The sequence below is a fragment of the Pseudophryne corroboree genome, chromosome 11 (assembly GCF_028390025.1).
Source record: "Pseudophryne corroboree isolate aPseCor3 chromosome 11, aPseCor3.hap2, whole genome shotgun sequence".
NCBI lineage: Eukaryota > Metazoa > Chordata > Amphibia > Anura > Myobatrachidae > Pseudophryne > Pseudophryne corroboree.
Window position 1 is genome coordinate 339,447,155 of NC_086454.1, and position 26,421 is coordinate 339,473,575.

Sequence of the window (26,421 nt, forward strand, 5' to 3'; positions counted from 1 at the left end):
CCCTGCATTATATAGCGCTCTGGTGTGTGCTGGCATACTCTCACTCTGTCCCCCCAAAGGGCTTTTGTGGGTCCTGTCCTCATTCGGAGCATTCCTTGTGTGTGTGTGTGCGGTGTGTCGGTACGGCTGTGTCGACATGTTTGATGAGGATAATGAGGTGGAGGCGGAGCTGATGCCTTTAGAAGGGATGTCACCCCCTGCGGGGCAGACACCTGAGTGGATGGGCTTATGGAAAGTAATGAGTGCACGTATAGACTCCTTATATAAGAAAATTGACGACATGCCTAATGTGGGACAGCCGACTTCTCAGCTCGTGCCTGCCCAGGCGTCGCATGGGTCGTCAGGGGCTCTGAAACGCCCGCTACCACAAGCAGACCCAGATGTTGACACTGATACTGACACCAGTGTCGACGACGATGAGTCTAACCTAATGCCTACTAAGGCCATTCACTGCATGATTGAGGCAATGAAAGAGGTGTTACACATTTCTGATATAAGTACAGGTACCACTAAAAAGGGTATTATGTTTGGAGAGAAAAAACTACCCGTAGTTTTTCCCCCATCAGATGAATTAAATGAAGTGTGTGAAGAAGCGTGGGCTTTCCCTGATAAAAAATTGGTAATTCCTAAGAAGGTACTAATGGCGTTCCCTTTCCCGCCAGAGGATAGGTCACGTTGGGAAACACCCCCTAGAGTGGATAAAGCGCTCACACGTTTGTCTAAAAAGGTGGCACTACCGTCTCCGGATACGGCCGCCCTCAAGGAACCTGCTGATAGAAAGCAGGAGGCGATCCTGAACTCTGTGTATACACACACAGGCATTATACTCAGGCCAGCTATTGCGTCAGCTTGGATGTGCAGTGCTGCCGCTGCGTGGTCAGATAAACTGTCAGAAAATATTGACACGTTAGACAGAGACACGATCCTGTTAACCATAGACCATATAAAAGACTCAGTCTTATATATGAGAGATGCACAGAGGGAAATCTGCCGACTGGCATCTAAAGTAAGTGCATTGTCCATTTCTGCTAGGAGAGGCTTATGGACTCGCCAGTGGACAGGAGATGCAGATTCAAAAAAAGCACATGGAAGTGTTACCATATAAGGGTGAGGAATTATTTGGGGATGGTCTCTCGGACCTAGTTTCCACAGCAACGTCTGGGAAGTCAGCATTTTTACCCCATGTCCCCTCACAGCCTAAGAAGGCGCCGTTTTATCAGGTTCAGTCCTTTCGGACCCAGAAAAACAGGCGTGGAAAAGGCGGGTCCTTTCTGTCCAGAGGCAGAGGTAGGGGAAAAAGGCTGCAACAAACAGCAGGTTCCCAGGAGCAAAAGTCCTCCCCCGCTTCTTCTTCCAAGTCCGCCGCATGACGGTGGGGCTCCCCAGGCGGAGCCAGGTACGGTGGGGGGCCGCCTCAAGAAGTTCAGCAATCAGTGGGCTCGCTCACAGGTGGATCCCTGGATCCTTCAAATAGTATCTCAGGGGTACAAACTGGAATTCGAGGCGTCTCCACCCCACCGGTTCCTAAAATCTGCTTTGCCGAGTGCTCCCTCAGACAGGGAGGCGGTGCTAGCGGCAATTCACAAGCTGTATTCTCAGCAGGTGATAATCAAAGTACCCCTACTTCAACAAGGCCGGGGTTACTATTCCACACTATTTGTGGTACCGAAACCGGACGGTTCGGTGAGACCAATTTTAAATTTGAAATCCTTGAACACATACATAAAAAAATTCAAGTTCAAGATGGAATCGCTCAGGGCGGTTATTGCGAGCCTGGACGAGGGGGATTACATGGTATCCCTGGACATCAAGGATGCTTACTTGCATGTCCCCATTTACCATCCTCACCAGGAGTACCTCAGATTTGTGGTACAGGATTGCCATTACCAATTCCAGACGCTGCCGTTTGGACTGTCCACGGCACCGAGGGTATTTACCAAGGTTATGGCGGAAATGATGATACTCCTTCGAAAAAAGGGAGTTTTAATTATCCCGTACTTGGACGATCTCCTAATAAAAGCGAGGTCCAAGGAACAGTTGTTGGTGGGAGTAGCACTATCTCAGGAGGTGCTGCACCAGCACGGCTGGATTCTGAATATCCCAAAGTCACAGCTGGTTCCGACAACACGGCTACTGTTCCTGGGTATGATTCTGGATACAGTCCAGAAAAAAGTGTTTCTCCCGGAGGAGAAAGCCAGGGAGTTGTCATCTCTAGTCAGAGACCTCCTGAAACCAAAACAGGTATCAGTGCATCACTGCACGCGGGTCCTGGGAAAAATGGTGGCTTCTTACGAAGCAATTCCCTTCGGCAGGTTCCATGCCAGAATCTTTCAGTGGGACCTGTTGGACCAGTGGTCCGGATCGCATCTTCAGATGCATCGCTTGATAACCCTGTCTCCAAGAACCAGGGTGTCGTTACTGTGGTGGCTGCAGAGTGCCCATCTTCTAGAGGGCCGCAGGTTCGGCATACAGGACTGGGTCCTGGTGACTACGGATGCCAGCCTTCGAGGCTGGGGGGCAGTCACACAGGGAAGAAACTTCCAAGGACTATGGTCGAGTCAGGAGACTTCCCTTCACATAAATATTCTGGAACTAAGGGCCATCTACAATGCCCTAAGTCAAGCAAAATCCCTGCTCCTACACCAGCCGGTGCTGATCCAGTCAGACAACATCACGGCAGTCGCCCATGTAAATCGACAGGGCGGCACAAGAAGCAGGATGGCGATGGCGGAAGCCACAAGAATCCTCCGATGGGCGGAGAATCATGTACTAGCACTGTCAGCAGTGTTCATTCCGGGAGTGGACAACTGGGAAGCAGACTTTCTCAGCAGACACGACCTCCACCCGGGAGAGTGGGGACTTCATCCAGAAGTCTTCCAGATGCTGGTAAACCGTTGGGAAAAACCACAGGTGGACATGATGGCGTCCCGCCTCAACAAAAAGTTAAAAAGATATTGCGCCAGGTCAAGGGACCCTCAGGCGATAGCTGTGGACGCTCTAGTGACACCGTGGGTGTACCAGTCGGTTTATGTGTTCCCTCCTCTGCCTCTCATACCAAAGGTATTGAGAATAATAAGAAAGCGAGGAGTAAACACCATTCTCGTGGTTCCGGATTGGCCAAGACGAGCGTGGTACCCGGAACTTCAAGAGATGCTCTCAGAGGACCCGTGGCCTCTACCGCTCAGACAGGACCTGCTACAACAGGGGCCCTGTCTGTTCCAAGACTTACCGCGGCTGCGTTTGACGGCATGGCGGTTGAACACCGGATCCTAAAGGAAAAGGGTATTCCGGAAGAAGTCATTCCTACGCTTATTAAGGCCAGGAAAGATGTTACGGCACAGCATTATCACCGCATATGGCGGAAATATGTTGCATGGTGCGAGGCCGAAAAGGCCCCAACAGAAGAATTTCAACTAGGTCGATTTCTGCATTTCCTGCAAGCAGGAGTGAATATGGGCCTAAAATTAGGCTCCATAAAAGTACAGATCTCGGCTCTGTCGATTTTCTTTCAAAAAGAACTAGCTTCAGTACCTGAAGTTCAGACATTTGTGAAAGGAGTGCTGCATATTCAGCCCCCATTTGTGCCTCCTGTGGCACCTTGGGATCTCAACGTGATGTTGAGTTTCTTAAAATCACATTGGTTTGAGCCACTAAAAACCGTGGATCTGAAATATCTCACGTGGAAAGTGGTTATGTTATTGGCCCTGGCTTCAGCCAGGCGAGTATCAGAATTGGCGGCTTTATCATGTAAAAGCCCTTATCTGATTTTCCATATGGATAGGGCAGAATTGAGGACTCGTCCCCAGTTTCTCCCTAAGGTGGGGTCAGCGTTTCACCTGAACCAGCCGATTGTGGTGCCTGCGGCTACTAAGGATTTGGAGGACTCCAAGTTGCTAGACGTTGTCAGGGCCCTGAAAATATATGTTTCCAGGACGGCTGGAGTCAGAAAATCTGACTCGCTGTTTATCCTGTATGCACCCAACAAGCTGGGTGCTCCTGCTTCTAAGCAGTCTATTGCTCGCTGGATTTGTAGTACAATTCAGCTTGCACATTCTGTGGCAGGCATGCCATAGCCAAAATCTGTAAATGCCCATTCCACAAGGAAGGTGGGCTCATCTTGGGCGGCTGCCCGAGGGGTCTCGGCTTTACAACTTTGCCGAGCAGCTACTTGGTCAGGGGCAAACACATTTGCAAAATTCTACAAATTTGATACCCTGGCTGAGGAGGACCTGGAGTTCTCTCATTCGGTGCTACAGAGTCATCCGCACTCTCCCGCCCGTTTGGGAGCTTTGGTATAATCCCCATGGTCCTTACGGAGTTCTCAGCATCCACTAGGACGTTAGAGAAAATAAGAATTTACTCACCGGTAATTCTATTTCTCGTAGTCCGTAGTGGATGCTGGGCGCCCATCCCAAGTGCGGATTGTCTGCAATACTTGTAAATAGTTATTGTTAACTAAAGGGTTATTGTTGAGCCATCTGTTGAGAGGCTCAGTTGTTTTCATACTGTCAAACTGGATATAGTATCACGAGTTGTACGGTGTGATTGGTGTGGCTGGTAAGAGTCTTACCCGGGATTCTAAATCCTTCCTTATTATGTCTGCTCGTCCGGGCACGGTGTCCTAACTGAGGCTTGGAGGAGGGTCATAGTGGGAGGAGCCAGTGCACACCAGGTAGTCATAAATCTTTCTAGAGTGCCCAGCCTCCTTCGGAGCCCGCTATTCCCCATGGTCCTTACGGAGTTCCCAGCATCCACTACGGACTACGAGAAATAGAATTACCGGTGAGTAAATTCTTATTTTTTTTATGTATAGTATGAATTGATAGTTCATCTGTATAATAAAATTTCAGTATTCTTACCTAACTATATTTCTCTTACGTCCTAGAGAATGCTGGGGACTCCGTAAGGACCATGGGGATAGACGGGCTACGCAGGAGACATGGGCACTAAAAAGAAATTTAGATATGGGTGTGCACTGGCTCCTCCCTCTATGCCCCTCCTCCAGACCTCAGTTTGATACTGTGCCCAGAGGAGACTGGGTGCATTACAGGAAGCTCTCCTGAGTTTCTCTGAAAGAAAGAATTTTGTTAGGTTTTTTATTTTCAGGGAGCCCTGCTGGCAACAGGCTTCCTGCATCGTGGGACTGAGGAGAGAGAAGCAGACCTACTTAAATGCTAGGCTCTGCTTCTTAGGCTACTGGACACCATTAGCTCCAGAGGGAGTCGGAACGCAGGTCTCCCCTCGCAGTTCGTCCCGGAGCCGTGCCGCCGTCCTCCTCACAGATCCGGAAGATAGAAGCCGGGTGAGTATGAGAAGATAGAAGACTTCAGAGGCGGCTGAAGACTTCAGATCTTCAATGAGGTAATGCGCAGCGGTAACGATGCGCGCCATTGCTCCCACACACAGCACACATGGCAGACACTGATGGGTGCAGGATGCAGGGGGGGCGCCCTGGGCAGCAATTTTAAACCTCTAGGACTGGCCAGAATATGTATATAGGCTCTGCGGGCTGTATATAGAGAATCCCCCGCCAGTTTTTAAAGAAATCGATCGGGACCGAAGCCCGCCGCTGAGGGGGCGGAGCTTGATCCTCAGCACTCACCAGCGCCATTTTCTCCACAGCACAACGCTGAGAAGCTGGCTCCCCGGACTCTCCTCTGCTGAACACGGCGACAGAGGGTTTTAAAGAAAGGGGGGGGGGGGCACATAATTTGGCGCAGTGAATATATATATATATATATATATATATATATATATAATAAAAAGCGCTATATCTATCTGGGAATTTTTTTCCAGGGTCATTTGGCGCTGGGTGTGTGCTGGCATACTCTCTCTCTGTCTCTCCTAAGGGCCTTGTGGGGGAACTGTCTCCAAATAGAGAATTCCCTGAGTGTGGGGGGTGTCGGTACGTGTGTGTCGGCATGTCTGAAGCGGAAGGCTCTTCCAGGGAGAAGGTGGAGCAAATGAGTGGGGTGTCTCCGTCGGCAACGCCGACACCTGACTGGTTGGATATGTGGAATGTTTTAAATGCAATTGTGAATTTGGTTGGACAAAGCAGAGTCCAGGGAAGGTACAGGGAGTCAAGCCCTGCCTTTCACTATGTCGCAGGGACCTTCTGGGTCTCAAAAGCGCCCACTATCCCAAGTAGTAGACACTGATACCGACACGGATTCTGACTCCAGTGTCGACTACGATGAGGCGAAGTTGCAGCCAAAATTGGCTAAAAGTATTCATTATATGATTATTGCAATAAAAGATGTTTTGCATATCACAGATGACCCCTCTGTCCCTGACACGAGGGTCCACATGTTTAAAGAAAATAGGGCTGAGGTTACTTTTCCCCCTTCACATGAGCTAAATGAATAATTTGAAAGGGCTTGGGAAACTCCAGACAAGAAACTGCAGATTCCCAAAAGGATTCTTATGGCGTATCCTTTCCCGGCTAAGGACAGGATACGGTGGGAATCCTCCCCAAGGGTAGACAAAGCGTTGACACGCTTATCCAAAAAAGTAGCGCTGCCATCTCAGGATACCGCAACCCTCAAAGATCCTGCTGATCGCAGGCAAGAGACTACCTTGAAGTCAATTTACACACATACTGGTGCATTACTCAGGCCGGCGATAGCGTCGGCGTGGGTTTGTAGCGCTGTAGCAGCGTGGACAGATACCTTATCTGCTGATATTGATACGCTGGATAAGGAAACCATTTTATTGACCCTGGGTCATATTAAGGATGCTGTCCTTTATATGAGGGATGCTCAGAGAGACGTGGGCCTACTGGGTTCCAGAACCAATGCTATGGCGATTTCTGCTAGGCGAGCCCTATGGACCCGACAATGGACGGGTGATGCCGACTCGAAGAGGCATATGGAAGTTTTGCCTTACAAGGGTGAGGATTTGTTTGGGGAAGGTCTCACAGACCTGGTTTCCACAGCTACTGCTGGTAAATCAACCTTTTTGCCTTATGTTTCCTCACAGCCTAAGAAAACGCCACATTATCAGATGCAGTCCTTTCGGTCGCATAAATCCAAGAGAGTACGGGGATCTTCCTTTCTTGCCAGAGGTAAGGGCAAGGGGAAAAAGCTGCCAACTACAGCTAGTTCCCAGGAGCAGAAGTCCTCCTCGGCTTCTACAAAATCCACCGCATGACGCTGGGGCTCCACTGAGGTGGTCCGCCCCAGTGGCGGCACGTCTTCGACTTTTCAGCCAGGTCTGGGTTCAATCACAGGTGGATTCCTGGGCAATAGACATTGTTTCCCAGGGTTACAGGCTGGAATTCGAAGAAGTGCCTCCTCGCCGGTTTTTCAAATCGGCCCTACCGTCTTCTTCCCCAGAAAGGGAGGTAGTTTTAAATGCGATTCAAAATTTGTCTCTTCAACAAGTGGTGGTCAAAGTTCCCCTGCTTCAGCAGGGGATGGGGTATTACTCAACCCTGTTTGTGGTCCCGAAACCGGACGGTTCGGTCAGACCCATTCTGAATTTAAAATCCTTAAACCTATACTTGAAAAGGTTCAAGTTCAAGATGGAATCGCTCAGAGCGGTCACCGCCAGCCTGGAAGGGGGGGATTATATTGTGTCCCTGGACATAAAGGATGCATATCTTCATGTCCCCATATATCCTCCTCATCAGGCGTTCCTGAGATTTGCTGTACAGGATTGTCATTACCAATTTCAGACGTTGCCGTTTGGGCTTTCCACGGCCCCGAGGGTTTTCACCAAGGTAATGGCGGAAATGATGGTGCTCCTGCGCAGGCAGGGAGTCACAATTATCCCGTACTTGGACGATCTCCTAATAAAAGCGAGATCAAGAGAGCAGTTGCTGAACAGCGTATCACTCTCCCTAAGGGTGTTGCAGCAGCACGGCTGGATTCTCAATCTACCGAAGTCACAGTTGGTTCCAACGAACCGGTTGCCGTTCTTAGGCATGATTCTGGATACAGAACAGAAAAGGGTTTTTCTCCCGATGGAAAAAGCCCTGGAACTCCAGAGCTTGGTCAGGGACCTGTTGAAGCCGAAAAGGGTGTCGGTACATCAATGCACTCGAGTTCTGGGAAAGATGGTGGCGTCTTACGAGGCCATTCCATTCGGCAGGTTCCATGCAAGGAGTGTTCAGTGGGACCTTCTGGACAAGTGGTCCGGGTCACATCTACATATGCATCAGATGATCAGCCTGTCCCCAAGGGCCAGGGTATCTCTCCTGTGGTGGCTGCAGAGTGCTCACCTTCTAGAGGGTCGCAGGTTCGGCATTCAGGACTGGGTTCTGGTAACCACGGACGCGAGCCTCCGAGGATGGGGAGCAGTCACACAGGGAAGAAACTTCCAAGGTCTGTGGTCAAGCCGGAGGCTTGTCTACACATCAACGTACTGGAATTAAGGGCCATATACAATGGCCTTCGTCAGGCGGAGAATTTGCTTCGCGACTTACCGGTTCTGATTCAGTCAGACAGCATCACCGCAGTGGCTCATGTAAACCGCCAAGGCGGAACAAAGAGTGGCAATGGCAGAAGCCACCAGGATTCTTCGCTGGGCGGAAAATCATGTAAGCGCTCTGACAGCAGTCTTCATTCCGGGAGTGGACAACTGGGAAGCAGACTTCCTCAGCAGACACGATCTACATCCCGGAGAGTGGGGACTTCATCTGGAAGTCTTTGCAGAGATTACAAGTCAGTGGGGGCTGCCTCAAATAGACATGATGGCGTCACGCCTCAACAAGAAGCTTCCGAGATATTGCGCCAGGTCAAGGGACCCTCAGGCGATAGCAGTGGACACCCTGGTGACACCGTGGGTGTTCCAGTCGGTCTATGTGTTTCCTCCTCTTCCTCTCATCTCAAAGATATTGAGAATCATAAGAGGAAGAGGAGTACAGACAATTCTCATTGTCCCAGATTGGCCTCGAAGGGCCTGGTATCCGGATCTGCAGGAAATGCTCACAGAAGATCCGTGGCCTCTTCCTCTCAGAGAAGACCTGTTGCAACAGGGGCCCTGTCTATTCCAAGACTTACCGCGGCTACGTTTGACAGCTTGGCGGTTGAACGCCGGATCCTAGCTGAAAAGGGCATTCCGGATGAGGTCATTCCTACTCTGATAAAGGCTAGGAAGGAGGTGACGGCGAAACATTATCACCGTATTTGGAGGAAGTATGTGTCTTGGTGTGAGTCCAAGAATGCTCCTCCGGAAGAATTCCATTTGGGCCGTTTTCTTCACTTCCTCCAGACTGGAGTGAATTTTGGCCTAAAATTAGGCTCCATTAAAGTTCAGATTTCGGCCCTATCCATTTTCTTTCAGAAGGAATTGGCTTCTCTCCCAGAAGTCCAGACTTTTGTGAAAGGAGTGCTGCATATCCAGCCTCCTTTTGTGCCTCCAGTGGCACCATGGGACCTTAACGTGGTGTTACGGTTCCTTAAGTCTCACTGGTTTGAGCCACTTCAAACGGTGGAATTAAAGTATCTCATTTGGAAGGTGGTCATGTTGTTGGCCTTGGCATCTGCTAGGAGAGTATCTGAGTTATCGGCTTTGTCTCACAAAAGCCCCTATCTGATCTTCCATGTGGATAGAGCTGAGTTGCGGACTCGCCCTCAATTTTTGCCTAAGGTGGTTTCTTCTTTTCATGTGAACCAACCTATCGTGGTACCTGTGGCTACGCGGGACTTGGAGGATTCCGGGTCCCTTGATGTGGTCAGGGCATTGAAAATTTATGTAGCCAGAACGGCTCGGGTTAGGAAAACAGAAGCACTGTATGCAGCCAACAAGGTTGGCGCTCCTGCTTCTAAGCAAACTATTGCTCGCTGGATCTGTAACACGATTCAGCAAGCTCATTCTACGGCTGGATTGCCGTTACCAAATTCGGTAAAGGCCCATTCCACTAGGAAGGTGGGCTCTTCTTGGGCGGCTGCCCGAGGCGTCTCGGCTTTACAGCTTTGACGAGCAGCTACTTGGTCGAGTTCAAACACCTTTGCTAAATTCTACAAGTTTGATACCCTGGCTGATGAGGACTTCATGTTTGCTCAATCGGTGCTGCAGTGTCATCCGCACTCTCCCGCCCAGTTTGGAGCTTTGGTATAATCCCCATGGTCCTTACGGAGTCCCCAGCATCCTCTAGGACGTAAGAGAAAATAAGATTTTAAACCTACCGGTAAATCTTTTTCTCCTAGTCCGTAGAGGATGCTGGGCGCCCGTCCCAGTGCGGACATATTTCTGCAAGACTTGTACATAGTTATTGCTTACATAAGGGTTATATTTCAGTTGAGATCAGTCTTTGGCTGATGCTGTTTTGTTCATACTGTTAACGGGTTGCGTATATTCCAGGTTATACGGTGTGGATGGTGTGGGCTGGTATGAATCTTGCCCCTAGATTAACAAAAATCCTTTCCTCGTACTGTCAGTCTCCTCTGGGCACAGTTTCTCTAACTGAGGTCTGGAGGAGGGGCATAGAGGGAGGAGCCAGTGCACACCCATATCTAAAGTTCTTTTTAGTGCCCATGTCTCCTGCGGAGCCCGTCTATCCCCATGGTCCTTACGGAGTCCCCATCATCCTCTACGGACTAGGAGAAAAAGATTTACCGGTAGGTTTAAAATCTTATTATTAACGCTGAATCTTTTTTATTCTGTTCTTTCACAAGCGATGCCTTATTTGGAGATGAACTAGACAAATGAATCTCCAGCGCTACTGTGGGTAAGTCCACATACCTTCCTTCTGCAGCTCCTCCAGCTAGGAAGGCCTACTAAGGTCCCAATTTACAGTCCTTTCGGACTGCCAAGTTTAGGGGCAATCCCAGAGGTTCTTCTACAGCCACCAGAGGTGCTAGAGGTAAACCACCTAAACCAGCAACTGCCGGTTCACAGGAACAGGGGTCAAGCTCTGCTTCCTCAAAACCTTCAGCATGACGGTGGACAGCGATGCCTGGAAGACTGGCAGGTGGGAGCCCAGCTAAAATTCTTCAGTCACATCTGGACAAGTTCGTGCCAGGATCCCTGGGTCATAGATCTTATTTCCCAGGGCTACAGACTAGAGTTCCAGGAGCTCCCACTTCACAGATTCTTCAAATCAGGCTTACCAGTTTCACAAGAGGCAAGTATAACTTTACAGGACGCCATTCAGAAACTGGTACAGACTCAGGTCATTGTTCCAGTTCTACCTCATCTGCAAAACAAGGGGTACTATTCCAACTTGTTTGCAGTACCGAAACCAGACGGTTCGGTAAGACCGATTCTGAACCTCAAGTTGTTGAACACATACTTACGAGTATGTATGTGTTCAAATTCAAGATGGAGTCTCTGAGAGCGGTGATGTCAGGTCTGGAGGAGGGGGAATTCCTAGTGTCTCTGGATATCAAGGATGCGTACCTTCACATTCCGATCTGGCCGCCTCATCAGGCTTATCTACGGTTTGCACTGCAGGACTGTCACTACCAGTTCCAGGCCCTGCCATTTGGTCTCTCCACGGCACCGAGAGTGTTCACCAAAGTGATGGCAGAGATGATGTTTCTACTCGACAAACAGGGAGTGAACATAATTCCGTACCTGGACGATCTTCTGATAAAGGCACTGTCCAGGGAGCGGTTGTTGGACAGCATTGGCCTCTCAACCAGACTACTCCTGGATCACGGGTGGATTCGGAACTTGCCAAAATCTCACATGAAACCGACACAGAGGCTTCCTTTCCTGGGAATGATACTGGACATAGAGTCTCAGAGAGTGTTCCTTCCCTTGGAGAAGGCTATGGTAATCCAGTCGATGGTTCGGGCTGTCCTGAAGCCAACTCGGATCTCGGTGCATCTGTGCATTCGGATTCTGGGGAAGATGGTGGCCTCTTACGAGGCGCTTCAGTACGGAAGGTTTCATGCGAGGCCCTTCCAGCTAGATCTATTGGACAAATGGTCTGGATCACATCTTCACATGCACCAGAGGAACCGTCTGTCGCCAAGAGCCAGGATCTCCCTTCTGTGGTGGCTACAGACTCCTCACCTCGTCGAAGGTTGGAGGTTCGGGATTCAGAATTGGATTCTGCTAATCACAGACGCAAGCCTCAGACGTTGGGGAGCAGTCACCTAGGGGGTGCAGTTTCAAGGAAGATGGTCAAGTCAGGAAGTCGTCTTTCCAGTAAACATCCTGGAACTCAGGGCTATCTACAACGCCCTTCTGCAGGCCTCATCTCTACTTCGGAATCAGGCCATTCAAGTCCAGTCGGACAATGTGACGGCGGTAACGTACATAAACTGACAGGGCGGAACGAAAAGCAGAGCAGCAATGTCAGAGGTGTCAAGAATTCTCCTCTGGGCGGAAAAAACATGCTGTGGCGTTGGTGGCGGTCTTCATTCCGGGAGTAGACAACTGGGAAGCAGACTTCCTCAGCAGACACGACCTGCATCCGGGGGAGTGGGGCCTTCACCCGGAGGTGTTACAGGGGTTGACACATCGGTGGGGATATCCACAGATCAACATGTTGGCCTCTCGACTCAACAAGAAGCTCAAGCGGTATTGTTCCAGGTCGAGAGACCCACAGGCAGTGGCAGTGGACGCTCTGACAACTCCGTGGATCTACCAGCTGGTGTACGTGTTTCCTCCACTTCCTCTGATCCCAAGAATTCTGAAAAGAATAAAAAGGGAAAAGGTTCATTGCTCCGGACTGGCCGCGAAGGCCCTGGTACGCGGATCTTCTCAAGATGCTCCTCGAAGATCCGTGGTCTCTACCTCTTTGCAAGGATCTTCTGCAACAGGGCCCGTTAGTCTATCATGACTTACCGTGGCTACGTTTAACGGCATTGAAGTTGAACGGCTGATTCTAGCCAGGAGAGGGATTCCTGACAAGGTCATCCCGACTATGATCCAAGCCAGGAAAGGGGTAACGTTTAAACATTACCATCGTATTTGGAAGAAGTATGTCTCTTGGTGTGAAAGCAGACAATATTCTCAGGTGGAATTTAATCTGGGACGTTTCCTGCTTTTTCTGCAGTCGGGAGTGGATGTGGGCCTACGTCTATGCTTCATTAAAGTCCAGATTTCAGCCTTGTCTATTTACTTTCAGAAACAATTGGCTTCTCTCCCTGAGGTCCAGACATTCTTGAAGGGTGTTTTGCACATCCATCCTCCCTTTGTGACTCCCATGGCACCTTGGGATCTCAATCTGTTTCTGCAGTTCCTCCAATCGAACTGGTTTGAACCGTTACAGGAGGTGGATGTAAAGTACCTTATGTGGAAGACCGTCACACTGCTGGCCTTGACTTCAGCAAGACGTGTGTCGGTACTGGGGGCATTGTCTTACAAGAGCCCCTACTTAATTTTCCATGAGGACAGAGCTGAACTCAGGACTCGTCAGCAATTACTTCCTAAGGTGGTGTCCGCATTTCACATCAACCAACCTATTGTGGTTCCGGCTGTGACGGACACCTCTGCTACTTCAAAGTCTTTGGATGTTGTGAGGGCTTTGAAGGTGTATCTAATGAGAACAGCTCGTCACAGAAAATTCGACTCCCTGTTCGTTGTCTATGATCCCAATAAAATTGGGTATCCTGCTTCAAAGCAGTCAATTGCACGCTGGATCAGGCTCACTATCCAGCATGCTTATTCCAAGGCAGGCTTACCAGTTCCAAAATCTGTACAGGCCCACTCTACTAGGTTGGTGGGTACTTCTTGGGCGGCTGCCCGGGGTGCCCCAGCTTTACAGCTCTGCCGAGCAGCTACTTGGTCAGGTTCGAACATGTTTGCAAAGTTTAACAAGTTCGACACTTTGGCCTCTGAGGACCTTCAGTTTTGTCAATCAGTTCTGCAGGAACCTCAGCACTCTCCCACCCGGTTTGGGAGCTTTGGTACATCCCCATGGTACTATATGGATGGATTCCCAGTATCCCCTAGGAAGTAAGAGAAAATAGGATTTTAATTACCTACCGGTAAATCCTTTTCTCCTGGTCCGTAGGGGATACTGGGCGCCCGCCCGGTGCTTTGTTCTTCCTGCACTGTTACTTGTTTCAGTAATGTTGTTGGTTCAGCTGTTGCTGTTCCGGGTTTCAAGTTTGGTTAGCACGGCTTTCCTCTTGTTTGTGTGTGCTGGGTTGTAATCTCACCACTTTCCTTATCTATCCTTCTCTCAAAGTATGTCCGTCTCCTCGGGCACAGTTTCCTAGACTGAGTCTGGTTGGAGGGACATAGAGGGAGGAGCCAGCACACACTATCAAATTCTTAAGGTGCCCAAGGCTCCAAGTGGACCCCGTCTGTACCCCATGGTACTAAATGGATTCCCAGTATCCCCTATGGACTAGAAGAAAAGGATTTACCGGTAGGTAATTAAAATCCTATTTACTGCCATATCTACTAAGGGCAAATTCACATTACTGCCATATTATATAAGGACAAATTCATATTACAGCCATATCTACTAAGGGCAAATTCACATTAATGCCATATCTACTAAGGGCATATTCACATTACTGCCATATCTACTAAGGGCAAATTAATATTGCAGCCATATCTACCAAGGGGAAATTCATATTAGCGGGGACCAGAAACTGACATACTCGCTCTGTATGTATGTACCAACCAGTATTCCTGTCCCTGGTTTCAGAATGGAGAGATTCACATGCTCGGAGAGGTGACGCACTTACAGGCAATTATTGACGATCTGATGGTGCTGAGTGATGAGCCCCACAAATTGCCTGCAGCCAGCGAACAGGTGAGATACACAGCTCCCAGTACGGGGTATACGTCACAGTGACGGATGAGATGGGCTGTATATGATACACATACGTCACAGTGACGGGTGAGATGGGCTGTATATGATACACATACGTCACAGTGACGGGTGAGATGGGGCTGTATATGATATACGTACGTCACAGTGACGGGTGAGATGGGCTGTATATGATACACATACGTCACAGTGACGGGTGAGATGGGCTGTATATGATACACATACGTCAAGTGACGGGTGAGATGGGCTGTATATGATACACATACGTCACAGTGACGGGTGAGATGGGGCTGTATATGATACACATACGTCACAGTGACGGGTGAGATGGGCTGTATATGATACACATACGTCACAGTGACAGGTGAGATGGGCTGTATATGATACACATACGTCACAGTGACGGGTGAGATGGGCTGTATATGATACACATACGTCACAGTGACGGGTGAGATGGGCTGTATATGATACACATACATCACAGTGACGGGTGAGATGGGGCTGTATATGATACACATACGTCACAGTGACGGGTGAGATGGGCTGTATATGATACACATACGTCACAGTGACGGGTGAGATGGGCTGTATATGATACACGTACGTCACAGTGACGGGTGAGATGGGGCTGTATATGATACACATACGTCACAGTGACGGGTGAGATGGGCTGTATATGATACACGTACATCACAGTGACGGGTGAGATGGGCTGTATATGATACACGTGCGTCACAGTGACGGGTGAGATGGGCTGTATATGATACACATACGTCACATGGACGGGTGAGATGGGGCTGTATATGATACACGTACGTCACAGTGACGGGTGAGATGGGCTGTATATGATACACGTGCGTCACAGTGACGGGTGAGATGGGCTGTATATGATACACATACGTCACATGGACGGGTGAGATGGGGCTGTATATGATACACATACATCACAGTGACGGGTGAGATGGGCTGTATATAATACACATACGTCACAGTGACGGGTGAGGTGGGGCTGTATATGATACACATAGGTCACAGTGACGGGTGAGATGGGCTGTATATGATACACATATGTCACAGTGACGGGTGAGATGGGGCTGTATATGATACACATACATCACAGTGACGGGTGAGATGGGGCTGTATATGATACACATACGTCACATGGACGGGTGAGATGGGGCTGTATATGATACACATACATCACAGTGATGGGTGAGATGGGCTGTATATGATACACATACGTCACAGTGACGGGTGAGATGGGGCTGTATATGATACACGTACGTCACAGTGACGAGTGATATGGGGCTGTATATGATACACATACATCACAGTGACGGGTGAGATGGGCTGTATATGATACACATACGTCACAGTGACGGGTGAGATGGGGCTGTATATGATACACGTACGTCACAGTGACGGGTGAGATGGGGCTGTATATGATACACATACATCACAGTGACGGGTGAGATGGGGATGTATATGATACACATACGTCACAGTGACGGGTGAGATGGGGCTGTATATGATACACATACATCACAGTGACAGGTGAGATGGGCTGTATATGATACACATACGTCACAGTGACGGGTGAGATGGGGCTGTATATGATACACGTACGTCACAGTGACGGGTGAGATGGGGCTGTATATGATACACATACATCACAGTGACGTGTGAGATGGGGCTGTATATGATACACATACGTCACAGTGACGGGTGAGATGGGGCTGTATATGATACACATACATCACAGTGACAGGTGAGATGGGCTGTATATGATACACATACGTCACAGTGACGGGTGAGATGGGGCTGTATATGATACACTTACGTCACAGTGACGGGTGAGATGGGGCTGTATATGATACACATACGTCACAGTGACGGGTGAGATGGGCTGTATATGATACACATACGTCACAGTGATGGGTGAGATGGGGTTGTATATGATACACATACGTCACAGTGACGGGTGAGATGGGCTGTATATGATACACATACGTCACAGTGACGGGTGAGATGGGCTGTATATGAAACACATAGGTCACAGTGACGGGTGAGATGGGCTGTATATGATACACATACGTCACAGTGACGGGTGAGATTGGCTGTATATGATACACATACGTCACAGTGACGGGTGAGATGGGGCTGTATATGGGCCCTCATTCCGAGTTGTTCGCTCGGTATTTTTCATCGCATCGCAGTGAAAATCCGCTTAGTACGCATGCGCAATGTTCGCACTGCGACTGCGCCAAGTAACTTTACTATGAAGATAGTATTTTTACTCACGGCTTTTTCTTCGCTCCGGCGATCGTAATGTGATTGACAGGAAATGGGTGTTACTGGGCGGAAACACGGCGTTTCAGGGGCGTGTGGCTGAAAACGCTACCGTTTCCGGAAAAAACGCAGGAGTGGCCGGGGAAACGGTGGGAGTGCCTGGGCGAACGCTGGGTGTGTTTGTGACGTCAACCAGGAACGACAAGCACTGAACTGATCGCACAGGCAGAGTAAGTCTGGAGCTACTCTGAAACTGCTAAGTAGTTAGTAATCGCAATATTGCGAATACATCGGTCGCAATTTTAAGAAGCTAAGATTCACTCCCAGTAGGCGGCGGCTTAGCGTGTGTAACTCTGCTAAATTCGCCTTGCGACCGATCAACTCGGAATGAGGGCCATGATACACATACGTCACAGTGACGGGTGAGATGGGCTGTATATGATACACATACGTCACAGTGACGGGTGAGATGGGGCTTTATGTGATACACATACGTCACAGTGACGGGTGAGATGGGCTGTGTATGAAACACATACGTCACAGTGACGGGTGAGATGGGGCTGTATATGATACACAAACGTCACAGTGACGAGTGAAATGGGTTGTATATGATACACATACGTCACAGTGACGGGTTAGATGGGGCTGTATATGATACACAAACGTCACAGTGACGGGTGAAATGGGTTGTATATGATACACATATATGTCACAGTGACGGGTGAGATGGGCTGTATATGATACACATACGTCACAGTGACGGGTGAGATGGGGCTGTATATGATACACATACGTCACAGTGACGGGTGAGATGGGTTGTAAACTTCACATTGATACATACCTGTCATTTCTTGTAGGTCATTAAGGACCTGAAAGGATCAGATTACTCTTGGTCCTATACGACGCCGCCTTCCTCACCAAGTAGCTCCGGATCTCGGAATTCCAACATATGCAGGTGAGTTGTCTGTAGGGAGAACATGCAGCCCCCAATAGGCAATAGCTGAAGCCCACATAAATAAAAGGAGATGTAAATGACCACGCAAGCTGCAGGTTTCAATAAATAAATATATATACGTATAGGAGATCTGAGAATTAAGTTTGCAAATTTGCCACCGTGTGCTTGACGTGGCAGCACTGTACAGAAACCTCCGTATGGTTTGATGATGGTGACTTACTGTATCAGCGTTTCACAGCTGTGTTATTGTTGATCTACGGCTCTCTCTTCCTGGGTGGCATCTATTATTGTCTGTGTGCTTTGGTGTGAGTGAGAATGAGTGAGAATGTCGGAGCTTCAATTTGAGCAACAAACAAACATAAAATTTCTTGTTAAAGTGCAAGTTATCAGGGATAAGTTTGCAAACTTATTTGTCAGAGCTCGTATACTTGTCAGTGTCTGTGTAAGCCGTATTTCCTTGTATTGTCTCTTACCCCATCACTGGTCTGCTCATTTATCACAGCACAAAATCTGTCCCCTCCTGGCAAGCTGCCTCCTCGCACCCCCAGTCACCGGGCTCTGCGTGCCGCTACCGCAACCTGCCGCAGTCCAGCGGAGGTACACAGCGCCTGATAAGCTCCTCCTCCCAGGATTCAGGGTGCAGTTCACATGAGACGATCTTCTCCAAGCCACCGTCACCAATGCCATCAGACATCACCAGCCAGGTAATACCGCGCAGCAGTGCTGATCCGCCACAGGCGAACGCAAGAAAGGAGGACACCTAACTATGTCCACTTTCCTGTCTTTTACATGTTCCTCCCACTCAGAAGTCCTCGAGCTCGGCGTCTTCAGAGGCCTCAGAGACTTGTCAGTCAGTCAGCGAGTGTAGCTCCCCTACTTCAGTGAGTGTCCGCTCTATCATGGGGTAATGTGGCTTCATGGCATCAGCCAGCTTACTAATATAAGGCGTACAGAGAGCCAATACCCAGCTATAGATCAGGATCTGATCCTGAATGTCCAGCGCACAGGAGACTGCAGCATTTCCTGGTCTGTGATGCCTTAGATGGTCTGGGTATAAGGAGCCTCCCTTACTAATACCTTGTATCTGTTGCAGGATTGGTCCCGCTCTGGGCCGTACGAGACCCCACCAGCTAGTTCCGTCCAGCGTAGGAAGGACCGCGTGGAGCACCTGCGGGAGGCGGAGCTGGGTCCCACGTATCTGGGCATGGAGGACCCTTACCGACCTCGTATGTCCCCTGCTGTCATTGCTGCTAAGGTAGGCTCCAGTTATCAGCGGAAGGAACGTGACTTGTTACACCTGATACACCTATATAGCTTGTTCACCTATATACCTCATTCACCTATGTACCTGATACGCCGATACACCTCATACACCTATATACCTCATACACCTTTTATATACCTGATACACCTCATTCACCTGATACACATATACACCTCATACACATATACACCTTATACACCTGTACAACTCATACACCTATACACATTATACACCTCATACACCTCATACACCTATACATATTATACACCTATATACCTCATTCACCTCATACACCTGATACACCTATACACCTCATACACATATACACCTTATACACTTTATACACCTCATACATCTATACACATTATACACCTATACACATTATACACCTCGTACACCTATACACATTATACACCCTATACACCTTTATACCTCATACACCTAATACACCTTATATACCTCGTACACCTATATACCTTTTACACATCATACACCTATACACATCATACACCCTATACACCTATATACATCATACACCTATACACATCATACACCTATATACCTCATACACCTATACACATTATACACCCTATATACCTCATACACCTTAACACCTCATACACCTTATACACCTCGTACATCTGATACACCTATACACCTCATACACCTATACCCCTATATACCTCATACACCTATTTACCTCATACACTTTATACACCTTATACACATCATACACCTATATGGTTCTGGTATGAATGGTCGACAATATTAAGGTCGACACTCAGGTCGACCACTATTGATCCACATGGACTAATGGTCGACATGGGCTAATGGTCGACACATGAAAAGGTCGACATGACCTTCTGGCAAGGTGCCTCGCTGCACTTGGCACAGGTTACCGTTCCCAATCGTAGTCCACGTGGATCGTAAAGTATGAAAAAGTTTAAAAAAAAAAGAAAAAAAAATTGGAAAAACTCATGTCAACCTTTTTCATGAGTCGACCTTTCATGTGTCGACCATGTGTCCATGTCGACCATGTCAGTGTCGACCAATAGTGGTCAACCTAATGAATGTCAACCTTAACATTGTCGACCATCTGACCGAATACCTACCTATATACCTCATTCAACTATACACATCATACACCTATACACATATATATCTCATACACCTATACACCTCATACACCTGTACACCTCATACACCGATACACCTGACACACCTATATACCTCATACACCTTATACACCTTATACACCTATATACCTCATACACCTATACACTTTATACACCTATATACCTCATACACCTATACACCTATATACCTGTACACCTTCTACACCTATATACCTCATACACCTATACACTTTATACACCTATATACATCATACACCTTCTACACCTGTACACCTTCTACACCTATACACTTTATACACCTATATACCTCATACACCTATACGCCTTCTACACCTATACACTTTATATACCTATATACCTCATACACCTATACGCCTTCTACACCTATTCACCTGTACACCTTCTACACTTCATACACCTCATACACCTATACACCTTATACACCTATATACCTATATACCTCATACACCTATACACCTTATACACCTATATACCTATATACCTCATACACCTATACACCTTCTACACCTATTCACCTTCTACACTTATATACCTCATACACCTATACACCTATATACCTCATACACCTTCTACACCTATACACCTATATACCTCATAAACCTATACACCTATATACCTCATACACCTTCTACACCTATATACCTCATACACCTATACACCTTATACACCTATATACCTCATACACCTATACGCCTTCTACACCTATACACTTTATATACCTATATACCTCATACACCTATACGCCTTCTACACCTATTCACCTGTACACCTTCTACACTTCATACACCTCATACACCTATACACCTTATACACCTATATACCTATATACCTCATACACCTATACACCTTATACACCTATATACCTATATACCTCTTACACCTATACACCTTCTACACCTATTCACCTTCTACACTTATATACCTCATACACCTATACACCTTATACACCTATATACCTCATACACCTTCTACACCTATACACCTATATACCTCATACACCTATACACCTTATACACCTATATACCTCATACACCTTCTACACCTATACACCTATATACCTCATACACCTATACACCTTATACACCTATATACCTCATACACCTTCTACACCTATATACCTCATACACCTATACACCTATATACCTCATACACCTATATACCTCATACACTGTATACACCCCATACACCTATACACCTCATGCAGCGTTAGGCTTTATCTGCGACCTTATAACAATTTCTTTGTGACAATACTAATCCTGAGCGGAGAGAAAGAGCATGGCGTGGGAATCGCGTCAGGCCGCTCGCCGTGTGTGGCGCAGAAAGGATAGGCGTATGAGGACACATGTAGTATATCTGAGTATTTCTGTAAAGCATCCGATACAAGTAGCGGACATTGGGCTGTAGCTGAGCTTCAGGCGCTGCCGCCGCGGTGTAAGGAGCAGGATTGCTGTACCGGCTCCACAGCTTCTGTGTGCAATGCACATTCTACTCTCCATAACACCTGCTCATTGTCTGCTGATTGCCGGCGGACATTGGGCTGTAGCAGAGCTTCAGGCGCTGCCGCCGCGGTGTAAGAAGCAGGATTGCTGTACCGGCTCCACAGCTTCTGTGTGCAATGCACATTCTACTCTCTATAACACCTGCTCATTGTCTGCTGATTGCCGGCGGACACTGGGCTCCCATACACGCAGAGTCCCCGTACACCAGAGATTGGGGGGTAAGCTCCCTAAGCCGCGGTGGTGTTGGGGTTATGGAACCCTGCGCGTTACTGCAGACTGAAGCCCCAGTTTATTATTCAGAGCATTTGATGGGGTTTTGCAAACTTCCACCAGTGCCGTCTGTTTTATGGTGCGTTTGTAGTAATATTTTCCTGGGGTTCTGAACAAACTACCAATAAAAGACATACAAAACCGCTGTTAACCCCGTACAGTATATATCTGATCGTGGAATAAGCCCTATGGCGCTAACGCCAACCTGACTACGTGAATGGTGACTAATCCATTAGCGAAGTAAACTAAAATATATAATGGCTTTCCTTATTGAATATCCAGCTTTTTGATCCTGTGATCTAGAAGTAAGTGTGTATTGTTATAGCTATTACACCGTATATACAATCTACATATATATATTTTATTTTACGTCCTAGAGGATACTGGGAATCCATTTAGTACCATGGGATATTGGTGGTCATTCCGAGTTGATCGCTAGCTGTTTTCGGTCGCTGCGCAGCGATCAGGCAAAAAAAAGGCAATTCTGCACATGCCGCGCAGTGCGCACGCGCGTCATACTATTACAACGAACGATGTAGTTTCACACAAGGTCTAGCGAAGCATTTCAGTCGCACTGGTTGCCGCAGAGTGATTGACATGAAGTGGGCGTTTCTGGGTGTCAACTGACCGTTTTCAGGGAGTGTTCGAAAAAAACGCAGGCGTGGCTGGGCGAACGCAGGGCGTGTTCGTGACGTCAAAACAGGAACTGAACAGTCTGAAGTGATCGCAAGTGCTGAGTAGGTCTGAAGCTACTCTGAAACTGCACAAAAAAATTTTGTAGCCGCTCTGCGATCCTTTCATTCGCACTTCTGCTAAGCTAAAATACACTCCCAGTGGGCGGCAGCATAGCGTTTGCACGGCTGCTAAAAACTGCTAGCGAGCGATCAACTCGAAATGACCCCCATAGACGGGTCCACTAGGAGCCTTGGGCACGTTAAGAATTTGATAGTGTGGGCTGGCTCCTCCCTCTATGCCCCTCCAACCAGACTCAGTTTAGAAAATGTGCCCGGAGGAGCCGGTCACATCGCATGGAAGCTCCTGAAGAGTTTTGTGCATTTATTTTCTGTTTGTTATTTTCAGGCAGGTCTGGATGGCACCAGCCTGCCTGCTTCGTGGGACTTAAGGGGGGAACGGCCCAACCTCTTGAAGGGTTAATGGTCCCGTTCCCCCCTGACAGGACACTGAGCTCCTGAGGGAACTATTCACAAGCCCCACCGCGGCAAGTGTACATTCCCGCAGCACGCCGCCACCCCTAACAGAGCCAGAAAGAAAAGTGGCGAGTACTAAGCCGGCGTACCGGTAATCGGGTCGCCATTATGGCGACATGAGGGTACAGATACGCGCGGCTTCTACGGGGGCGGCGGAGTCTCGGGACTCAGTACACAGTGCGGACGCACCGCTTCTGAGGGAGCGAACTGAGTCTAAGTACATTACGAGTGTACACAGTACCCAGACTGGCATTACAGACTTAAAAGGCGACTAACTGCATTTTAAGCATTAAAAATTACCTCATCCAGTATAAAAAAGCGGGAACACTGCGTGCCATTGAAGGGGCGGGGCTTCACTATGAGCGGATCCAGCAGCTCACCAGCGCCATTTTCCCTCTGCAGTGGACACAGATGCTGACTGACAGGGATGCGCAGCTCCTCCGGAGAGACTCCAGATTACGTCAGCGGTACCAGGAGGTCATAGCAGGGGGAAAGCGCTTACTAGTGTTCTTATATAATCTGGGTACTTAAGCTGCGACCTGGCTAAGCTTGGCATTAGCAGTAAGGGTGCTGTGTGCTGGCTCCAGACTATCTCTGTGTCTCTCTTGAAGGGCTCTTTGTTGGTTAATTGTGCATTTAACCTTTTCCTGTGTGTGTGCTGTCACTGTCACAGTATGTCAGACAAAGAGTGTGTTTCATGTAAGGCACAGTGTACCTCTTCTCCAGGGTACTCAGTGTACTCAGTGCAGTGCACCCTCCCAGGCTAGCGGGGCAGAACCAGCTTGGCTGGATTCCATTAGGGGAATGATCTCCAATATTTCCACTAAATTTTCCCGCAATGAGAAAGAGACGCAATACCTAAGACAATCGATGACTGAGTTTATGAGCAGAGACTCAGTACACAAACCAGCATCTCAGTCCCCTACCATTTGTCTGCAAAAGCGTCCTTCGGCCCATATCCTGCAGTCTGACTCTGATGATGAGGGGTCAGACATGGAGGAGGGTGAGGTGGACTCAGAGGTGGGGGAGGCTACTCTGTCACAGGGAATAGAGGCTCTCATAGAAGCGTTTAGAGAGGTTTTGCATATCCCTGATAAGGTGACAGAGGAGACTGAGGAATCTTATTTTAATGTAAAAAAGAAATCCTCAGCCACTTTTCCTGTGTCAAAGATGGATTCTCTGAGAGCGGTGTTCTCAGGTCTGGAGGAGGGGGAATTCCTAGTGTCTCTGGATATCAAGGATGCATTCCTTCACATTCCGATCTGGCCGCCTCATCAGGCTCATCTACGGTTTGCACTGCAGGACTGTTATTACCAGTTCCAGGCTCTGCCATTTGGTCTCTCCACGGCACCGAGAGTGTTCACCAAAGTGATGGCAGAGATGATGTTTCTACTCCGCAAACAGGGAGTGAACATAATTCCATACCTGGATGATCTTCTGATAAAGGCACCGTCCAGGGAGTGGTTGATGGCCAGTATTCGCCATTCAACCACATTACTCCTGAATCAGTTCGTAACTTACCAAAATCTCACCTGGAACCGACGCAGAGACTTTCCTTTCTGGGAATGATAATGGACACGGAATCTCATACAATGTTCCTTCCTGTGGATAAGGCTATGGAAATCCAGTTGATGGTTCGGGCTGTTCTGAAGCCAACCCAGATCTCGGTGCATCTGTGCATTCGCCTTCTGGGGAAAATGGTGGCCTCTTACAAGGCGCTTCAGTACAGAAGGTTTCATGCAAGGCCCTTCCACCTGGATCTATTGGACAAATGGTCCGCATCACATCTTCATATGCACCAGAGGATCCATATGCCACCAAGAGTCAAGATCTCCCTTCTGTGGTGGCTACAGATTTCTCACTTCATCGAGGGTCTGAGGTTCTGTATTCAGAATTGGATTCTGCTAACCACGGACGCAAGCCTCAGAGGTTGGGGAGCATGTACCCAGGGGGTGCAGTGTCAAGGAAACTGGTCAAGTCAGGAAGTCGTCCTTCCAATAAACATCCTGGAACTCAGGGCTATCTACAACGCCTTTCTGCAGGTCTCATCTCTACTTCGGAATCGGGCCATTCAAGTCCAGTCAGACAATGTAACGGCGGTAACGTACATAAAATCGACAGGGCGGTACGAAAATCAGAGCAGCAATGTCAGAGGTGTAAAAAATTCTCCTCTGGGCGGAAAAACACGCCGTGGAGTTGTCGGTGGTCTTCATTCCGGGAGTAGACAACTGGGAAGCAGACTTCCTCAGCAGACATGCCCTGCACCCGGGGGAGTGAAGCCTTCACCCGGAAGTGTACAGGTGCTTGACACGTCGGTGGGGATATCCACAAATCGACATGATGGCCTCTCTTCTCAACAGGAACCTCAGGTGGTATTGTTCCAGGTCGAGAGACCCACAAGCAGTGGCGGTAGACGCTCTGACAACTCATGGGTCTACCAGATGGTGTACGCGTTCCCTCCACTTCCTCTGATCCCAAGAATTATAAAAAGAGTAAGAAGGGAAAAGGTTTAAGCAATACTCATTGCTCCGGACTGGCCAAGAAGGGCCTGGTACTCTGACCTTCAGGAGATGCTCCTCGAAGATCCGTGGCCTCTGCCTCTTCGCGAGGATCTTCTGCAACAGGTCCTGTTCGTCTATAAAGACTTACAGCGGCTACGTTTAACGGCATGGAGGTTGAATAGCTGATTGAGGGACTATGATCCAAGCCAGGAAAGGGGTAACGTCTAAACATTACCACCGTATGTGAAAGAAATATGTCTCTTGGTGTGAGAACAGACAATATTCTGCGGTAGAATTTCATCTGGGATGTCTCCTGCTTTTTCTGCAGTCGGGAGTGGATGTGGGCCTACGCCTAGATTCCATTAAAGTCCAGATTTCGACCTTGTCTATTTTCTTTCAGAAACAACTGGCTTCTCTCCGTGAGGTCCAGATGTTCTTGAAAGGTGTTCTGCACATCCAACCTTCCGTTTTGCCTCTCACAGCACCTTGGGACCTCAATTTGGTGCTGCAGCTCCTCCAATCAGACTGGTTTGAACCGTTACAGGAGGTTGACGTAAAGTATCTTACGTGGAAGACCGTCACACTATTTGCCTTG

At 48.3% G+C, this 26,421-nt stretch overlaps 1 protein-coding gene across 2 annotated transcripts in view; it reads left to right on the forward strand.

Annotated features, from left to right (window-relative positions):
• The window catches only part of MTSS2 (MTSS I-BAR domain containing 2), a 178,086-nt gene that overhangs the window by 129,627 nt on the left and 22,038 nt on the right, over positions 1–26,421 (forward strand). Inside the window, exons 8-12 of one of the 2 annotated variants that reach the window (XM_063945861.1) lie at positions 14,558–14,665; positions 17,830–17,927; positions 18,430–18,631; positions 18,734–18,808; positions 19,021–19,182. In XM_063945861.1, coding sequence (XP_063801931.1) covers positions 14,558–14,665; positions 17,830–17,927; positions 18,430–18,631; positions 18,734–18,808; positions 19,021–19,182 — 645 coding nt within the window. The remainder of the gene's footprint in view (positions 1–14,557; positions 14,666–17,829; positions 17,928–18,429; positions 18,632–18,733; positions 18,809–19,020; positions 19,183–26,421) is intronic. The other variant, XM_063945862.1, reaches the window with a different exon arrangement.